The sequence below is a fragment of the Lissotriton vulgaris genome, chromosome 5, assembly GCF_964263255.1.
Source record: "Lissotriton vulgaris chromosome 5, aLisVul1.2, whole genome shotgun sequence".
Classification (NCBI taxonomy): domain Eukaryota; kingdom Metazoa; phylum Chordata; class Amphibia; order Caudata; family Salamandridae; genus Lissotriton; species Lissotriton vulgaris.
Genome location: NC_141693.1, coordinates 1,503,850,814 through 1,503,871,427, shown reverse-complemented (window position 1 = coordinate 1,503,871,427; position 20,614 = coordinate 1,503,850,814). Strand labels below are relative to the sequence as shown.

Sequence of the window (20,614 nt, the reverse complement as noted above, 5' to 3'; positions counted from 1 at the left end):
AGTATAGCAAAACTCTTGCCTGCAGTTATTAATGCTAGGCACAGGCATCTTTGCAAGGCTTTTGCACAGAGTTAAAAAGCTTTTTTGCAGAGTTCAATCAATCAAGATTTGTAGATCGCTGCTGCATCACCCAGGAGTTTCTCGAAGCGATGGGAGAGCATGCTGCCTAATCTCCTATTAGTTGAACATCCAGGTCTCTAGGTCCTCTCTGAAATGCTGGAGCAATGGTAAGGATGTGAAGTGCAAGTGGAGGTTTTTCCAGGTCTTAGTTACCAGGTGGAAGAAGGAGCGGTCTTCACGGTTCGCCTGGCGGAGGCGACGGGTGGCTGCTAGGAAGAGGGATCAGAGTGGACTTTCCTGGTAGGTTGGCGGAAGTTCATTAGATTGCTGAGGTACACCGATCCTTCGTTGTGTAGTGCATTGTACGGGTGGGTGTAAAGCTTGAACTGCATCTCTTTGTGACTGGTAGTCAGGGGAGTTTCCTGAGGTGTGGGGTGATGGGAGCCTGTCTGGGGATCAAGGACGAGTCTGGCTGCTGTGTTCTGGACAGGAAAGAGGTGGCGCTGGCCTGCTTCTTCATGGACACTGGCTGTCAAGAATGATGCAGAGGTTGCGGGCATGTTTAGTGGGTTTGGGGGTCGGGCACAGGTCTGGTGGCCACCATGCATTGTTCCAAAGGGTGTCCTTTCCTTTCCAGGAGAGGAGTACCTCGGTCTTGTTGGTGTTGAGTTTGAGACAGTTGTTGTTCATCCATGCGGCCACATCTATCATGCATCTCTGGAACTTGTCCTTGGTGGTTGCTGAGTTGTTGTTAGTCAGGGAAAGGATGAGCTAGGTGTTGTTGGCGTAGGAGAGGATGTTGAGTCCGTGACTCTTGACAATGTTTGGCAGCAGTGTCATGTATATGTATGATGAGGAAGGGAATGAGTGATGAACATTGAGGTACGCTGCAGGCGAAGTTTTTAGGGAGCGAGGAGTATGGCGGGCGAATGACCTTCTGTGCTTCCTGTGAGGCAGGAAGCGATCCACTTGAGGACTGCCTCTTGGATTCTGATCTGGTGGAGTCTGTTTAACAGTGTGTGGTGGGATATGGTGTTGAAGGCTGCTGAGAGGTTGAGGAGGATGAGGGCCGCTGTTTCTCTGTGGTCTAATAGCATTCTGATGTCATCTGTGCCTGCGACTAGGGCTGTCTCGGACCTGTGCTGTGGTTGGCTGATTGGAAGGGCCCCAGAAGATTGTGGCTCTCCAGATGTCTAATGAGCTGGCTGTTGATGGCCTTGGCTGGGAAAGGGAGAAGGGATATAGGTTGGTCGTTCTTAGGTTCCCCTCAGCGGCTTCACATCAGTATGTTTCCATTTCTGGAGGAAGTCAGCCATAGTGATTGAAAAGTTGAGGACCTTGGGTAGTTCTTTGCTGATGGGTCCATAGGGGATGTTTAGTACAACGTGGGCAGGGTGCTGTTAGGGCTCCAGAGTGGATGGATCTCATGATGGGCAACGTTTTCTTTATGGAGAGGATGTTCCACAAGATGTGATGGTGTGGGTATATGCCGGTCGGTGTGATGCGGATGACACTGTCCTCGGCAAGGGGTTGAGATGCAAAGTCTTGGTAGATGGTGTTGAGTTTGTTATGAAAAAAGTCTGAGAGGGTGTGGCAGAGAGCTTGCAAGGGTGTGATGCCATTTTTTGTTGCCGAGGAGTGGGTGAATTCCTTATGTTGAAAAGTTCCTTGCTGTTGATACAGCAGTCCTTTAAGCGTGTGGCTAGTTATTAGATTGCAGAATTTTATTGGAGAAGTGTTTGGTTTAGTCCTCTAATTTAAGCTTTTTATACTCTGCAATGGATTGATTATATGTATCTCTATCCTGAGAAGCATAATTAAAACTCCAAATTTGCTCTTTCCTTCTACACAGCTGTTTCTGAGCTCTCAGCCTCTCAGAGAACAGTGGTTCAGAAGGAGTTTTTCTGCGACTGATAAAAAGAAATTCTGGCGCTAGAGTGTTGATCACCTTTCCTATCCAGGGGGAATAGTTCTGTATGGTTACATCACGATCTATCGTAGAACAAGGTTTAATTTCTAACAAGGTTTCTGATAAGGCAGAATATAGGACTGATGTTCTGACATGATAGACAGGAGAGAATTTTGACTGCTTGGACTTAAGACAGGAGGAAGCCATTACAAGCCCTTCCTCTGACACCAATAACATGGAGCCTGGAACTAAGCACTTCATAGGAGATGGTGTCAAAAGCGGCTGATAGGGCGAACAGGATCAAGATTGCGCAGCCACCTTGACCCAACACCCAGTGAAACTCAAACAATAAAACAAGCACCGATTCAGAATTGTGCAGAGGTCTAAAACTAGAATGGGCGTATCCCAAGATTAAAAGCAGTTTAAGGAAGGGTCATACATTTTTTTTAATATGGTTCTCCAGAATCTTAATGGGACCTTGCAGAAGAGAAACTGAATATTAATCATAGAGGATGGCGAGATCAACTGTATATGTCTTTAAAACTGAATACATAAGTGAGTTTTCCAACTTGAATCAACTTCTATATAGGTCAGAGAGCCATTACAGAACGAAAGTAAAGGCAGGCACAAGTGACTCAACCAAGTGCAAGATTTGTGTTCAGCATGGAGCAAAAGTCAAATCAATGGGCATCTTTTTCTCTATAAACTCATAAGTTCTCCCATGTGATAACCGGTTTATTAACCTAATTTAAATAAACAGAGCTTTTACAGCAAATACATTACCTTATGCATTTTCTGTTTTTGACAAAACACTTGCAGGGTTGACTGATTGCACACATACATATTGTGTGGTCTGACCAGAGAGATAAAGATGGGAGCATAGGAAAGCAGAGCTGTGGATGAGTTTCTCTCCTGGAATGTAATGAGGGTGTGGTCTATATCTGCCCTGCTTCTCTGACAGAGGAGCCAGTCATGTTCTACTACAGTGGAATCTCAGATAATCAGAAACAACATGCATGCAAGCCAAAGTCTTGTCTCTGGACGTGTTAGCTTTTTCAGCTGGTTTACCTCCAGACTTTTGGCTTTTTGGCCACTTGTTTCCGACCTATTTTTGTTGGTTTTATGACTCGGGGCACTTTACGACTGCTGATCAGTGCTAAAGGGCGTAGCTCTCCCTGTAAATTGTGTTTAAGGATTGGCATTTACAAGGTCGGCTTATTGTTTTTTACTACTAAGACCCTAGTACAGTGCACGGTGTGTACCCAGGGCCTGTAAATCAAATGCTGCTAGTGGGCCTGCAGCACTGATTGTGACACCCACACAAGCAGCCTTTCAAAGAGTTCTCAGACTTGCCACTGCAGTGTGTGTGCAGTTTTTACTGCGATGCCGACCAGGCTAGTACACCCACTTGCCGGGCCATAACCTTCCTTTTTCTTACATGCAGGACACCCCTAAGGTAGGCCCAAGGTACTTCTGTGGGCAGGGTGCAGTGTTTGTGAAAGGTAGGACATGTACCGATGCGTGTGATATGCCTTGATAGTGAAATGCAGCGTATTTCATTTTTCACTATTGAAAAGCTATCTGTCCCGTTGGATAGAATGGTAGTTTATTTACAATATATTGTAAGTATTACTTCCTATTGGGACAAGATCGAAAGATGGAGTTTAGTATGCCTGAACTCAGAATATAAAGATGCATCTTTTAGTAAAGATGATTTTTATATTGTCTGTTTAAAAATTTCACTTTTAAAAAGTGGATATTTTCTTGCTTAGTTATCCTGTATGCCTCTGCTGGTTTGTGCATCAACTGTCTGGCTTTGAAGTGACAGGAGCTGGGGATGCGCATTCTCTCAGACAGCCATGTGTGCCTCGCCTTTCCTGAATGAGCCAGGGCAGGGCTGCATTTAGAGTCCCTGCACCTGAGTAGGTCTGATCTGCCTTACACAATGCTGTCTCCACCTCCTGCCAGGAAGCTGGACCAGAGAGGACTGAACTGGTTTGGATTGACCACATACACTCTGTCACAAGAGAACAAAGGGAAACTTGGTATAAATATTGGGACTCAAACCCCAGAAACTTAAATTACTTCTGGAATCAAGAGGAACCTCTGCCAAGGAGAAGAGCTGAAAAAGCTGAAGGAGACTTACTGCCCCTGTGCTGTGTGCTGTTTGGGATTGGCCTGCCGAGGCTGTTTCTGCCAAGGAGAGGACCAAGACTTTGCTATGTGCAGTGTATCTGGCTTGAAGATCTCCAAGGGCTTGGTGTAGAGCCTGTTCTGAAGTCTCAGGGATACAAAGACTTCATTTCCTCTGCCCTCCTGCATCTGAAACTGCTGTTTCAGCTGCCACAGATGGAAATTGGAACACCAGCAAGCGACGCACGAGCTGCAACGAAGCCGTGGGCACCGCTCGTGAAGAGCACGACACACTGCTCCACCTTGCAACGCAGCCTCAATGCCTGCCGATGCCGAACTGTATCGACTCACACGCAGTCACAGAGGCCGCTGCCTGCATCAGAGCCGAGGGCACCGCTCGTGACACTCATGAGGCACTGCCTAGACTCGCAGTGCAGCCCAAACCTCATCGACGCAGGTGCTTCATCATCGCGGAGCCGATACTGTACGTGGGTGACTTCCTGAATCCATCGACACCCCACCGTCGTAAGGAACAGAAGCCTTGCTGCCACCGCAACATCACCTTCCTGGCAACAGTAAGGAACCAACGCCTCACCTACACGACAACAGTAAGGTGCAGACACCTCACCTCCCCTGCATCACAGTAAGGAACCGAGGCCTCACCTTCCCTGGGGTCGTTAGGAACCAACGCATCACCATCCTTGTGGTCGTAAGGAACCAACGACGCCCGGCGCAACGAAGTATCACCGTCCTGACGCCGTGCACCATCTTTGCTTTCATCGTTTGCCAAGGTGCTGTTCTTTGGGGTTCTGTGTGGCTCAGTGGTCTATGCCATACTTTGGATTTCCATCTGTCAAGCTGTTGTAATATCTCCAGGATTTATTTGTTGCTACACGTTTTATTTGTGTGAATAAGCTAGTTTTGAGAATACCTTGGTATATGTATTGTGGATTGTTGTCATTTTGGTCTTGTTTGGTTTAGATAAAGATTACTTATTTTTCTAAACTGGTGTGGTGTCCATTTGTAGTGTTTTCACTGCATTACTGTATGGATGTACAAATGCTTTACACACTGCCTCTTAGATAAGCCCGTCTGCTAGTGACAAGCTGCCATGGGGTTGCCTAAGGGCGCAACTCCCTTATCCTGACTAGGAAGAAGAGTGCCTACTTGGACAAAGGTGCAACCATTGCCAACTAAAGACCCCCATTTCTAACAGGGCAGTTGCTGCATATCAGAAAATGAAAGTCAATGCACCCATATAAATACAAAATCTGAACTGCTCCCTGAAGGTGCAGAGTCCCTGTAGCTGTTGTGCTCTACTCCTGCCTGAAACTACTTTTCTGCTCCTCGAAATGCACCATGGATTACACCTTCCTCCGCGCTCTTGTCGTTTTCTCTCATGCTTCAGGTATTTTTCTTCACATCACTTGCCCCCGTGTATATCCCTCATGTTATCAGAATTTATTCTACCTACTCATTGCTTCAGCTCCTGAAAGGGAGACTATCAGAAAAATGTAAGCACATTTGTTGTTTTTTTGTCCTGCGTACAGCCCTCAGCGAAATAAATAGGTATTGCCTTTATGCATGTCATTTGTACGAGGATACACTTGGATACCCTAAGGATCCTAAGGACTGATTCCACAAGGTTGGTGGTTTTCGCAATTGCAAGGTATCTACAGGCTGTATGGCCTTGGAGGTTTAGTGTATTCATGCCTCTGTTGATATGGACCGCTGGGTTGAGTATAAAGGTGGGGTAATGTTATCGGACCTATTTAAGTACCCATATAGCACAAGTATGCTTAAAGTTCTGCCTGCCTGTTTGGGACCCTTACTTATACGCACTTTTCAAAAGTCATTTTTTATCCATTTTAATGTATTACTCTTAATGGCAATATTATGACCTTTTTATTAATTTTACTGTTTCAAATTTAGTTGCACTGACACTTTATACGAATCATGATTTGTTCCTTCTGCTCTATAAAAAAAGATGCAAGAAACTGTGGGAACAAGAGAGGCTGTCATCAACCTTATCATTGTGTATTATCTTTTGAGCAGTATCTTTGTTCGGCTGGAGAGGAATGGGGTGATTACTCTAAGATGTATGGATGTATATAATCAAAATGTGCAACATTCTTTTTATGGAATTTGCATTGTGCTTTTATGATCTGTTTTTGAACGAAATAAAGCTATTATGATGACAAACTTGGTTTCATTTTCACTCTGCCAACTTGCTAGCATTCATGAGAAATGCTCCTTCTGGCAACCTTCTCCATCTTCTACGTGTAATTAGTTCTCTTCCAGTTTTAGACCCCTTTTCTGCTTGTCATCCAAGTACAGACGGACATTGTGTTGTTTTTCCAGTCTTCCACGTGAAGCATTGACATTGATCATATTGACATGAAATAGAGAAAGCGGGTTGCAGACTGCTTCTCATAAATAGCTGTGCTATTAACAAGAATATCAGTGTGGACTGCCCTTATACTATGTATGTCTCTTGCTCAGTCATGAATATACTAGTGCTTGCTAACTTGAGTCACAATCTACGTCTGCTTTATTATCTGAAAGGAACCATGAAGGCTTCTGAAGAGGCCCCCAGTGTCATCCATGAAATCCTGTTTCCTAATCAGATGTACACAAGTGATTCACACAGACAAGAAAACATCACTAATCCCCATTGACTACATCAATCTATCAGGCACGCAGAACACTTTTCCAGATAATGGGGTGCTGTTACCCATGACACTGCGGGCGCCGATCCAATCTATAATGTCATACACAAAGAGCACTACTTCAGGAATCTAATTCAAAACTCCAGAGAGAATGCACTGTACAGCTGCTGTAAAACAAGTACATTATTTCTTAGTGAGCATGTTATTTATATACGGTTACGATTAAAGTAGCTTTTAAATTGGTTAGTTGTTTTGCATTTTATTTTTCTTTCCATAGTTTCATATCCCTCTTACAACTGACCCATTATTCAGCCCATTCACAAAAGTCACCAGCTCTCAAATTCTCATGGGCCTTTCATGCCTAGACTCTCATTGGTCCTTCATACTTCGATTCTCATTGGTCTTTCGTCCTTACACTGTCAAGGGTCCTTAATTCCCCCCTCGCACACCTCTTTCATTCCTCCAGTCTGAACTGCCCTTCATCTCTCCACACCACATTACATTCACAGCTGTCCCACATCCTAAGCATCCCCCAACCCCATACTCTCAATCATCTTAAATTCTTGTACATCCCAAATTGTTGTACATCCCACATCCTCATGTTCACATGTCCCCATCTGCCCCTTTCGTCATCCTCCATTATAACTTGATCTCACATATCAGTCGTTAACATATTCAGGTATTCAACGACAAAGAGTGGGAAAGAGCCTTAGAATACCCCAAGAAAGTTTCCAGAAATGCACGCTTCAGGAACATTCAATTCAATATACTTCATAGAGCATACCTTACCCCACAGCGTCTCCACCGCTTCTACCCTGACACACGCTTCGCCTGCCCACGATGTCAGGCCCCCGAAGCAGACTTTAAACACATGTTTTGGGATTGCCCAATTGTCCATCAATACTGGAGCAGAGTACACCACACACTCCAAGAGATCACAAATAATCTGACCCTGTACTCGTGGGAAGCCAGTGCCCTCGGTATGTTCCGTAAACGGAAAAACGAGAAGGTACAGTACCGATTCGTTTCACTAGCTATTCTCCTAGCTAAGCGAGGGATAGCCATGCACTGGCGCACCCCGGGAGGACTGGACCCCCCCCCCTCACCGAGGCTGCCTGGATAGGGGCAATGAGAAATGGGGTACAGCAGAGGAAGAAGTACTGCAGAATGAAGAGGTAAGAGGCATACGAAAAAATCCAATATCCCTAGAATGGGCACAACTGATGCACAACTTTTCCTTCCCCTCTCACCCCACTTTTTGATAACCCAGATTTCAGCACAGGACTGGGTGAGACAGCCTTCACACACTGGCGTGCCACGGAGTGTCGTGCTCTGTGACACCTATTTGATGAACAGGGAAGGATCTCTTTCCCACAGATTAGATTGGATTATGGGATTCCTGAGTCTGAAAGACTGCGCTATCTGCAACTTAGACACTGGGCACTACACCATGACAACAGGCCACAAGCACAGAGACACCTTATCCCTTATGAAAGGTGGCTAATCACAAGAACTTCGGATAAGAAACTAATCTCAGACCTCTATAAGATGCTGCTCACTCGATATACGCACACATAATGCATCCGCTCTCGCTGGGAGAGGGATCTAGGATGAGAACTTAGCAGTAAATAGTGGGAGTGTGTATGACAAAGTGCGGCACATGGCCAGTAACCTGGCCTAACCAAAACACTCATCAAAATAGTCCCCTATTGGTACTACACCCCAGAGCGCGTTCACCTAGTTGACTCTACACAAAGTCCTGACTGTTGGAGAGGGTGCGGGAAGACCGGAACATTGGTCCACCTTCTGTGGGAATGTGAGCATATCCAACAGTATTAGTCTCAGATCTTAGATGATGTTGACAAGCACAGACACTGAGCTATCGAGATTCCCAGCATACACTCTCCTGGGAGTTCCAACCCTCCTAACATACCCCCTCAAGTCCAGAAAAAGGGTCCAAATAGCAATAGCCTTGGGAACGACCATGCAAAATATTTTGTTTCACTGGAAACCGTCTCAAATTCCGCCACACACAGGTTGGGTCCTGCGCTTGTGGCATGTATTGGGGACAGAGAAAATCACCGGGCAGGGAAAGGTTCGACCTTTGGAGACCTGTGGCAACCATTTTTAGTCATACTCGCTCAGGAGTTCCGAGAACTCACATGTCCCAGATATCTGCGTCTCCTACGCATTATCGCATCAGACACTCCCACTCAGCAGGATACTAAACAACAGTGAAACACTCTATGCTCAAACATGATTTTTACATTGCAGGAACGGGGGAAGGGAGGGGTGGTAAGACCCCATTGTTGTTGTTTTTATATTATCTGGTTGAACCCTATGGTAATGGCAACAGCCTGGGCTCTGCGTATCCCAAGATTTGATACCTTCCGCAAAGCAAACTGACCTACCAGTTGTAAAATTATTAAAAAGATTTAAACCTAAAATGGACCTCAGCTTCTCTTATGTGGCTATCTGGGTTGTCTCCGTACTGTGTGTCCTTCTAAATCTATAGTGAGTACAGCCCAGCAAGCTGTTAGTATCTATGAATGACATAAGTTCAATATTCAGCGCCTTCTCAAATAACATAGATGGAAATGGTAGCCTAGAAATTGGATTGTAACTGCTAGGCTCTTGTGGATGCAGATTGTTGGATCCCAATTTGGTAGATTTCATTAAGTTAAAAACCCTGCTCTGAACTGAGCAATAAAAAAAGTATCAGAGACTGCAGGTGAAGGTTGCAAACCACTGTCTGCTAGGGATATAGGCGATGCTTGATTGTTGGTTACAAAGGTGCCAAAAACTTCTTTTACTTTTGCCTGAAAGGATTTGTCTAGAGTATAGCAAAACTCTTGCCTGCAGTTATTAATGCTAGGCACAGGCATCTTTGCAAGGCTTTTGCACAGAGTTAAAAAGCTTTTTTGCAGAGTTCAATCAATCAAGATTTGTAGATCGCTGCTGCATCACCCAGGAGTTTCTCGAAGCGATGGGAGAGCATGCTGCCTAATCTCCTATTAGTTGAACATCCAGGTCTCTAGGTCCTCTCTGAAATGCTGGAGCAATGGTAAGGATGTGAAGTGCAAGTGGAGGTTTTTCCAGGTCTTAGTTACCAGGTGGAAGAAGGAGCGGTCTTCACGGTTCGCCTGGCGGAGGCGACGGGTGGCTGCTAGGAAGAGGGATCAGAGTGGACTTTCCTGGTAGGTTGGCGGAAGTTCATTAGATTGCTGAGGTACACCGATCCTTCGTTGTGTAGTGCATTGTACGGGTGGGTGTAAAGCTTGAACTGCATCTCTTTGTGACTGGTAGTCAGGGGAGTTTCCTGAGGTGTGGGGTGATGGGAGCCTGTCTGGGGATCAAGGACGAGTCTGGCTGCTGTGTTCTGGACAGGAAAGAGGTGGCGCTGGCCTGCTTCTTCATGGACACTGGCTGTCAAGAATGATGCAGAGGTTGCGGGCATGTTTAGTGGGTTTGGGGGTCGGGCACAGGTCTGGTGGCCACCATGCATTGTTCCAAAGGGTGTCCTTTCCTTTCCAGGAGAGGAGTACCTCGGTCTTGTTGGTGTTGAGTTTGAGACAGTTGTTGTTCATCCATGCGGCCACATCTATCATGCATCTCTGGAACTTGTCCTTGGTGGTTGCTGAGTTGTTGTTAGTCAGGGAAAGGATGAGCTAGGTGTTGTTGGCGTAGGAGAGGATGTTGAGTCCGTGACTCTTGACAATGTTTGGCAGCAGTGTCATGTATATGTATGATGAGGAAGGGAATGAGTGATGAACATTGAGGTACGCTGCAGGCGAAGTTTTTAGGGAGCGAGGAGTATGGCGGGCGAATGACCTTCTGTGCTTCCTGTGAGGCAGGAAGCGATCCACTTGAGGACTGCCTCTTGGATTCTGATCTGGTGGAGTCTGTTTAACAGTGTGTGGTGGGATATGGTGTTGAAGGCTGCTGAGAGGTTGAGGAGGATGAGGGCCGCTGTTTCTCTGTGGTCTAATAGCATTCTGATGTCATCTGTGCCTGCGACTAGGGCTGTCTCGGACCTGTGCTGTGGTTGGCTGATTGGAAGGGCCCCAGAAGATTGTGGCTCTCCAGATGTCTAATGAGCTGGCTGTTGATGGCCTTGGCTGGGAAAGGGAGAAGGGATATAGGTTGGTCGTTCTTAGGTTCCCCTCAGCGGCTTCACATCAGTATGTTTCCATTTCTGGAGGAAGTCAGCCATAGTGATTGAAAAGTTGAGGACCTTGGGTAGTTCTTTGCTGATGGGTCCATAGGGGATGTTTAGTACAACGTGGGCAGGGTGCTGTTAGGGCTCCAGAGTGGATGGATCTCATGATGGGCAACATTTTCTTTATGGAGAGGATGTTCCACAAGATGTGATGGTGTGGGTATATGCCGGTCGGTGTGATGCGGATGACACTGTCCTCGGCAAGGGGTTGAGATGCAAAGTCTTGGTAGATGGTGTTGAGTTTGTTATGAAAAAAGTCTGAGAGGGTGTGGCAGAGAGCTTGCAAGGGTGTGATGCCATTTTTTGTTGCCGAGGAGTGGGTGAATTCCTTATGTTGAAAAGTTCCTTGCTGTTGATACAGCAGTCCTTTAAGCGTGTGGCTAGTTATTAGATTGCAGAATTTTATTGGAGAAGTGTTTGGTTTAGTCCTCTAATTTAAGCTTTTTATACTCTGCAATGGATTGATTATACGTATCTCTATCCTGAGAAGCATAATTAAAACTCCAAATTTGCTCTTTCCTTCTACACAGCTGTTTCTGAGCTCTCAGCCTCTCAGAGAACAGTGGTTCAGAAGGAGTTTTTCTGCGACTGATAAAAAGAAATTCTGGCGCTAGAGTGTTGATCACCTTTCCTATCCAGGGGGAATAGTTCTGTATGGTTACATCACGATCTATCGTAGAACAAGGTTTAATTTCTAACAAGGTTTCTGATAAGGCAGAATATAGGACTGATGTTCTGACATGATAGACAGGAGAGAATTTTGACTGCTTGGACTTAAGACAGGAGGAAGCCATTACAAGCCCTTCCTCTGACACCAATAACATGGAGCCTGGAACTAAGCACTTCATAGGAGATGGTGTCAAAAGCGGCTGATAGGGCGAACAGGATCAAGATTGCGCAGCCACCTTGACCCAACACCCAGTGAAACTCAAACAATAAAACAAGCACCGATTCAGAATTGTGCAGAGGTCTAAAACTAGAATGGGCGTATCCCAAGATTAAAAGCAGTTTAAGGAAGGGTCATACATTTTTTTTAATATGGTTCTCCAGAATCTTAATGGGACCTTGCAGAAGAGAAACTGAATATTAATCATAGAGGATGGCGAGATCAACTGTATAGGTCTTTAAAACTGAATACATAAGTGAGTTTTCCAACTTGAATCAACTTCTATATAGGTCAGAGAGCCATTACAGAACGAAAGTAAAGGCAGGCACAAGTGACTCAACCAAGTGCAAGATTTGTGTTCAGCATGGAGCAAAAGTCAAATCAATGGGCATCTTTTTCTCTATAAACTCATAAGTTCTCCCATGTGATAACCGGTTTATTAACCTAATTTAAATAAACAGAGCTTTTACAGCAAATACATTACCTTATGCATTTTCTGTTTTTGACAAAACACTTGCAGGGTTGACTGATTGCACACATACATATTGTGTGGTCTGACCAGAGAGAAAGATGGGAGCATAGGAAAGCAGAGCTGTGGATGAGTTTCTCTCCTGGAATGTAATGAGGGTGTGGTCTATATCTGCCCTGCTTCTCTGACAGAGGAGCCAGTCATGTTCTACTACAGTGGAATCTCAGATAATCAGAAACAACATGCATGCAAGCCAAAGTCTTGTCTCTGGACGTGTTAGCTTTTTCAGCTGGTTTACCTCCAGACTTTTGGCTTTTTGGCCACTTGTTTCCGACCTATTTTTGTTGGTTTTATGACTCGGGGCACTTTACGACTGCTGATCAGTGCTAAAGGGCGTAGCTCTCCCTGTAAATTGTGTTTAAGGATTGGCATTTACAAGGTCGGCTTATTGTTTTTTACTACTAAGACCCTAGTACAGTGCACGGTGTGTACCCAGGGCCTGTAAATCAAATGCTGCTAGTGGGCCTGCAGCACTGATTGTGACACCCACACAAGCAGCCTTTCAAAGAGTTCTCAGACTTGCCACTGCAGTGTGTGTGCAGTTTTTACTGCGATGCCGACCAGGCTAGTACACCCACTTGCCGGGCCATAACCTTCCTTTTTCTTACATGCAGGACACCCCTAAGGTAGGCCCAAGGTACTTCTGTGGGCAGGGTGCAGTGTTTGTGAAAGGTAGGACATGTACCGATGCGTGTGATATGCCTTGATAGTGAAATGCAGCGTATTTCATTTTTCACTATTGAAAAGCTATCTGTCCCGTTGGATAGAATGGTAGTTTATTTACAATATATTGTAAGTATTACTTCCTATTGGGACAAGATCGAAAGATGGAGTTTAGTATGCCTGAACTCAGAATATAAAGATGCATCTTTTAGTAAAGATGATTTTTATATTGTCTGTTTAAAAATTTCACTTTTAAAAAGTGGATATTTTCTTGCTTAGTTATCCTGTATGCCTCTGCTGGTTTGTGCATCAACTGTCTGGCTTTGAAGTGACAGGAGCTGGGGATGCGCATTCTCTCAGACAGCCATGTGTGCCTCGCCTTTCCTGAATGAGCCAGGGCAGGGCTGCATTTAGAGTCCCTGCACCTGAGTAGGTCTGATCTGCCTTACACAATGCTGTCTCCACCTCCTGCCAGGAAGCTGGACCAGAGAGGACTGAACTGGTTTGGATTGACCACATACACTCTGTCACAAGAGAACAAAGGGAAACTTGGTATAAATATTGGGACTCAAACCCCAGAAACTTAAATTACTTCTGGAATCAAGAGGAACCTCTGCCAAGGAGAAGAGCTGAAAAAGCTGAAGGAGACTTACTGCCCCTGTGCTGTGTGCTGTTTGGGATTGGCCTGCCGAGGCTGTTTCTGCCAAGGAGAGGACCAAGACTTTGCTATGTGCAGTGTATCTGGCTTGAAGATCTCCAAGGGCTTGGTGTAGAGCCTGTTCTGAAGTCTCAGGGATACAAAGACTTCATTTCCTCTGCCCTCCTGCATCTGAAACTGCTGTTTCAGCTGCCACAGATGGAAATTGGAACACCAGCAAGCGACGCACGAGCTGCAACGAAGCCGTGGGCACCGCTCGTGAAGAGCACGACACACTGCTCCACCTTGCAACGCAGCCTCAATGCCTGCCGATGCCGAACTGTATCGACTCACACGCAGTCACCGAGGCCGCTGCCTGCATCAGAGCCGAGGGCACCGCTCGTGACACTCATGAGGCACTGCCTAGACTCGCAGTGCAGCCCAAACCTCATCGACGCAGGTGCTTCATCATCGCGGAGCCGATACTGTACGTGGGTGACTTCCTGAATCCATCGACACCCCACCGTCGTAAGGAACAGAAGCCTTGCTGCCACCGCAACATCACCTTCCTGGCAACAGTAAGGAACCAACGCCTCACCTACACGACAACAGTAAGGTGCAGACACCTCACCTCCCCTGCATCACAGTAAGGAACCGAGGCCTCACCTTCCCTGGGGTCGTTAGGAACCAACGCATCACCATCCCTGTGGTCGTAAGGAACCAACGACGCCCGGCGCAACGAAGTATCACCGTCCTGACGCCGTGCACCATCTTTGCTTTCATCGTTTGCCAAGGTGCTGTTCTTTGGGGTTCTGTGTGGCTCAGTGGTCTATGCCATACTTTGGATTTCCATCTGTCAAGCTGTTGTAATATCTCCAGGATTTATTTGTTGCTACACGTTTTATTTGTGTGAATAAGCTAGTTTTGAGAATACCTTGGTATATGTATTGTGGATTGTTGTCATTTTGGTCTTGTTTGGTTTAGATAAAGATTACTTATTTTTCTAAACTGGTGTGGTGTCCATTTGTAGTGTTTTCACTGCATTACTGTATGGATGTACAAATGCTTTACACACTGCCTCTTAGATAAGCCCGTCTGCTAGTGACAAGCTGCCATGGGGTTGCCTAAGGGCGCAACTCCCTTATCCTGACTAGGAAGAAGAGTGCCTACTTGGACAAAGGTGCAACCATTGCCAACTAAAGACCCCCATTTCTAACAGGGCAGTTGCTGCATATCAGAAAATGAAAGTCAATGCACCCATATAAATACAAAATCTGAACTGCTCCCTGAAGGTGCAGAGTCCCTGTAGCTGTTGTGCTCTACTCCTGCCTGAAACTACTTTTCTGCTCCTCGAAATGCACCATGGATTACACCTTCCTCCGCGCTCTTGTCGTTTTCTCTCATGCTTCAGGTATTTTTCTTCACATCACTTGCCCCCGTGTATATCCCTCATGTTATCAGAATTTATTCTACCTACTCATTGCTTCAGCTCCTGAAAGGGAGACTATCAGAAAAATGTAAGCACATTTGTTGTTTTTTTGTCCTGCGTACAGCCCTCAGCGAAATAAATAGGTATTGCCTTTATGCATGTCATTTGTACGAGGATACACTTGGATACCCTAAGGATCCTAAGGACTGATTCCACAAGGTTGGTGGTTTTCGCGATTGCAAGGTATCTACAGGCTGTATGGCCTTGGAGGTTTAGTGTATTCATGCCTCTGTTGATATGGACCGCTGGGTTGAGTATAAAGGTGGGGTAATGTTATCGGACCTATTTAAGTACCCATATAGCACAAGTATGCTTAAAGTTCTGCCTGCCTGTTTGGGACCCTTACTTATACGCACTTTTCAAAAGTCATTTTTTATCCATTTTAATGTATTACTCTTAATGGCAATATTATGACCTTTTTATTAATTTTACTGTTTCAAATTTAGTTGCACTGACACTTTATACGAATCATGATTTGTTCCTTCTGCTCTATAAAAAAAGATGCAAGAAACTGTGGGAACAAGAGAGGCTGTCATCAACCTTATCATTGTGTATTATCTTTTGAGCAGTATCTTTGTTCGGCTGGAGAGGAATGGGGTGATTACTCTAAGATGTATGGATGTATATAATCAAAATGTGCAACATTCTTTTTATGGAATTTGCATTGTGCTTTTATGATCTGTTTTTGAACGAAATAAAGCTATTATGATGACAAACTTGGTTTCATTTTCACTCTGCCAACTTGCTAGCATTCATGAGAAATGCTCCTTCTGGCAACCTTCTCCATCTTCTACGTGTAATTAGTTCTCTTCCAGTTTTAGACCCCTTTTCTGCTTGTCATCCAAGTACAGACGGACATTGTGTTGTTTTTCCAGTCTTCCACGTGAAGCATTGACATTGATCATATTGACATGAAATAGAGAAAGCGGGTTGCAGACTGCTTCTCATAAATAGCTGTGCTATTAACAAGAATATCAGTGTGGACTGCCCTTATACTATGTATGTCTCTTGCTCAGTCATGAATATACTAGTGCTTGCTAACTTGAGTCACAATCTACGTCTGCTTTATTATCTGAAAGGAACCATGAAGGCTTCTGAAGAGGCCCCCAGTGTCATCCATGAAATCCTGTTTCCTAATCAGATGTACACAAGTGATTCACACAGACAAGAAAACATCACTAATCCCCATTGACTACATCAATCTATCAGGCACGCAGAACACTTTTCCAGATAATGGGGTGCTGTTACCCATGACACTGCGGGCGCCGATCCAATCTATAATGTCATACACAAAGAGCACTACTTCAGGAATCTAATTCAAAACTCCAGAGAGAATGCACTGTACAGCTGCTGTAAAACAAGTACATTATTTCTTAGTGAGCATGTTATTTATATACGGTTACGATTAAAGTAGCTTTTAAATTGGTTAGTTGTTTTGCATTTTATTTTTCTTTCCATAGTTTCATATCCCTCTTACAACTGACCCATTATTCAGCCCATTCACAAAAGTCACCAGCTCTCAAATTCTCATGGGCCTTTCATGCCTAGACTCTCATTGGTCCTTCATACTTCGATTCTCATTGGTCTTTCGTCCTTACACTGTCAAGGGTCCTTAATTCCCCCCTCGCACACCTCTTTCATTCCTCCAGTCTGAACTGCCCTTCATCTCTCCACACCACATTACATTCACAGCTGTCCCACATCCTAAGCATCCCCCAACCCCATACTCTCAATCATCTTAAATTCTTGTACATCCCAAATTGTTGTACATCCCACATCCTCATGTTCACATGTCCCCATCTGCCCCTTTCGTCATCCTCCATTATAACTTGATCTCACATATCAGTCGTTAACATATTCAGGTATTCAACGACAAAGAGTGGGAAAGAGCCTTAGAATACCCCAAGAAAGTTTCCAGAAATGCACGCTTCAGGAACATTCAATTCAATATACTTCATAGAGCATACCTTACCCCACAGCGTCTCCACCGCTTCTACCCTGACACACGCTTCGCCTGCCCACGATGTCAGGCCCCCGAAGCAGACTTTAAACACATGTTTTGGGATTGCCCAATTGTCCATCAATACTGGAGCAGAGTACACCACACACTCCAAGAGATCACAAATAATCTGACCATGTACTCGTGGGAAGCCAGTGCCCTCGGTATGTTCCGTAAACGGAAAAACGAGAAGGTACAGTACCGATTCGTTTCACTAGCTATTCTCCTAGCTAAGCGAGGGATAGCCATGCACTGGCGCACCCCGGGAGGACTGGACCCCCCCCCCTCACCGAGGCTGCCTGGATAGGGGCAATGAGAAATGGGGTACAGCAGAGGAAGAAGTACTGCAGAATGAAGAGGTAAGAGGCATACGAAAAAATCCAATATCCCTAGAATGGGCACAACTGATGCACAAATTTGCCCACGAGACAACGCAGTCACCCTCCTCCCTAACCTCCCAGCCACAGTCCCCATTAGAGCCCCCCCAGAGGCATGTGGAAGGTAACACACAATTATGTGCCACCACCTAGGATGGTCACCACAATGGCACTACCCCCCACCAACGCCAAGAGATACATAGAGCACACATTGCGCGCTTTCCCTCCAAACTGTCCTACCGAATTCCATAGACCATACCTAGAATAGACCCCTTTCTTACTGGAACCTCCGCAGTACGATCCCCCCAGTTCATCCCCCATGGTTGAAAAGCTCTTCCCTAGATCGGAGGTTCCGATTCAGATACACAGTTAACAAGAACGCACACATTCAATGCCAGGTGAGGGGCACCACAAGGAGACGCAGAGGCTTCACACTAAGTCCTTAAACTCACTCGGACATACTTATCCCCCAACCAGAATACTCCCTAATACTACATCAGAAGGCGGGCATGGGATTTTTCCACAGTCGATGGCTGCGGAAAATGTGCACAGCGAATATATGTAAGAGTTAATTTCCTTCCCTTGATGTTGTATCTTCCCAATGTTCTTTACATTGACTCTTGCCATGGATCAATGTACTTTCATGTTAAAATGATCTCTGCTCACTTGCATACTTGATGTAATGTAATACAAAATTTCAATAAAAACATTTAATAAAAAATATTTTAAAGAAATCAGTCGTTACCATATTCAGTTGTACCTATAGTGCGTATTCTTCACTATTCTCACCCACTCTTTATACCCTTTTGGTGCAGTTTGACCTCACTCTACAACACTATTTCTCCATAACATAGCCTCTGCCCTTTTCACGCATTCCTCAACAGGTTAAATATGCCGGATGCCAATCTCGTGTATTCCTACACCGCGACGCATCCCTATCCATTCTCATATTTCCCTCAATTAATTTTTCACATTCTACACTCCCTGTTGCATGACAAGATACTTACATCCCTGGGGTGAGGTCTGCTTCCATCCTGAGGGAATACGCTGCTGCTCCAACTGCCTCCTGCAGTATGTGGGAACATTGTGTTGTGGGGTGCAGAGCCTGCAGAGGAGAGAAAGACAAGCATGAACACAAGGAAACCGTTATTATTTAGGATCCTGTAGCCAGGTACGGCTAGTCAAATGACCATAAGGACTTCAGAGAATTCAGCTACCAAAATACTCGCACCCCTGCGCTTTAATCACGTAGGCTCTTCCATATACCTCAAATTAGTGGGATGTTCCCTACACATCCATCGACAAGTGTATATCCTGCTCTTCTACTAAGGAGGCTCAGCATCGTTACTTTCACTGACATGAGACAGTTCCACCACAAAAATTACCCATTACAACCACAGAGGATACACAGACAATTCCAAAACAATAGGGGAAGTGCAGAGGTATTGATAGAATCACCCTCCAAACTGATATGCATAAACAAAAAGATTCTATCAATGTGTGGACATATATTTTATTTGTTGGTTTTACAGTGATGAAATATAGTGAAAAAACTCTCTCTTAGGGTGGTAAAGATGAGAGCGCTATGTGCTTTTTAAAATACCCCTCACACACTAAAAAAATCCATGCATTCAGCAGAGCGGCAACACTGGTAGAAGTAAGATTTAGGGACTATGCGGACAATAGCGCCGCGGGAATTCCTACCGATTGTCAGCTCATGGGGCACCACGCGCTTGCTACAACAAGACCACATTTAGGTCACTATTTTTGTTAATTATTGCTTCCCTGGGGCCAGCTCATGCCCTGAAGCATAAACTAACAGTGGATTTTTACTGTTAGTTTTTAGGAAGACAGGCTGACAACACTTAGCAACTGAGCTTATTTTAGTAGGGACCAGTAGAAGGTCCTGATGAGTAGGCAGTAGGGGACTGCCTACAAAACATGTAGACCAGGTTGTAGCGATCGGCTCAACCCCAAAACCCCCTTCTTAACGTCCCCAGCTAGAGAAGTGAATAAATTGTTTTTTTCTACTAGCCAGAGGATTTTTAATTTTTGTACTCACACACATTGTTAGGTCCCTACACGTTCACTGACACCACCCACCTTGCACCATCACATAGTCCTGTCACCACTTCAGTGCTCCCGCGTAGTCGGTCAGGTCGTAGCACGCCCCGCCCCGTAGAGGGACGGGAAGACCCCAATGATGAAGCATGACACTACTGGATTTTTTTAGTGTGTGAGGGGTATTTTAAAAAGCACATAGCGCTCTCATCTTTACCACCCTAAGAGAGAGTTTTTTCACTATATTTCATCACTGTAAAACCAACAAATAAAATATATGTCCACACGGCGATACACAGACAATACCTAGTCATGGAGATTCTGCTAACATCTCCATTAAGGATACAGCACAGTCACAAAACATTTTATCATCATTCATAAATCATAATAATATCACTGAAGGCTCTTATCTGAGAGCATGCCCATTGGCCTTCATGAAAGGGGCCTCCCAAACTAACTGCAAGGCTAAAGGAGTAAATGTGCTAAATAACAATTTATAAAAAATTAACCAAACCTTAGGAAATGTCACAGCAGAGCATAACAGGGAGGTGGTGGAGAAATCTGAACATCTCTCCTGATCTTACCTATCTTATTAAACAAGCATTGGCATAGCCAATAGGTCTTGCCTTTGGGACCTTATGTGTTTAGCCAGAACTTTTGGCCATGTTGCAGAGCATTGTGGCTGTTGTGCATTATGTTGAAATGTTATAATAAAAAGTGTGAAGCATTTTTGTTACCTTTATACAAACACAGACAACATTATATACAACTGAAAAAACTGATTAAAAAAGGATTTTAACATAAAAAATGTCTTCTACTTTTTTTGTACTTGCACTGCTGGCAAATTCTGCCTGCACTGAGTGGTATTGTGTGTAGTGTATGTTGCATTCAGTAGAGTGTAATTATGTGGCAATGAGTGGTATTATTTGAAGTGTATTTTGCACTGAGTGCAGTGTAATTATGTAGCATATAATTATGTGGCA

At 44.8% G+C, this 20,614-nt stretch overlaps 1 protein-coding gene across 3 annotated transcripts in view; it reads right to left on the bottom strand.

Moving 5' to 3' along the window:
• The window catches only part of LOC147712865 (uncharacterized), a 244,564-nt gene that overhangs the window by 156,296 nt on the left and 67,654 nt on the right, over positions 1 to 20,614 (bottom strand). For all 3 annotated transcript variants that reach the window (XM_086923527.1, XM_086923526.1, XM_086923528.1), the window contains exon 2: positions 18,578 to 18,675. In XM_086923527.1, the coding sequence (XP_086779653.1) occupies positions 18,578 to 18,655 (78 nt within the window). In that variant the 5' untranslated portion in view covers positions 18,656 to 18,675. The remainder of the gene's footprint in view (positions 1 to 18,577; positions 18,676 to 20,614) is intronic.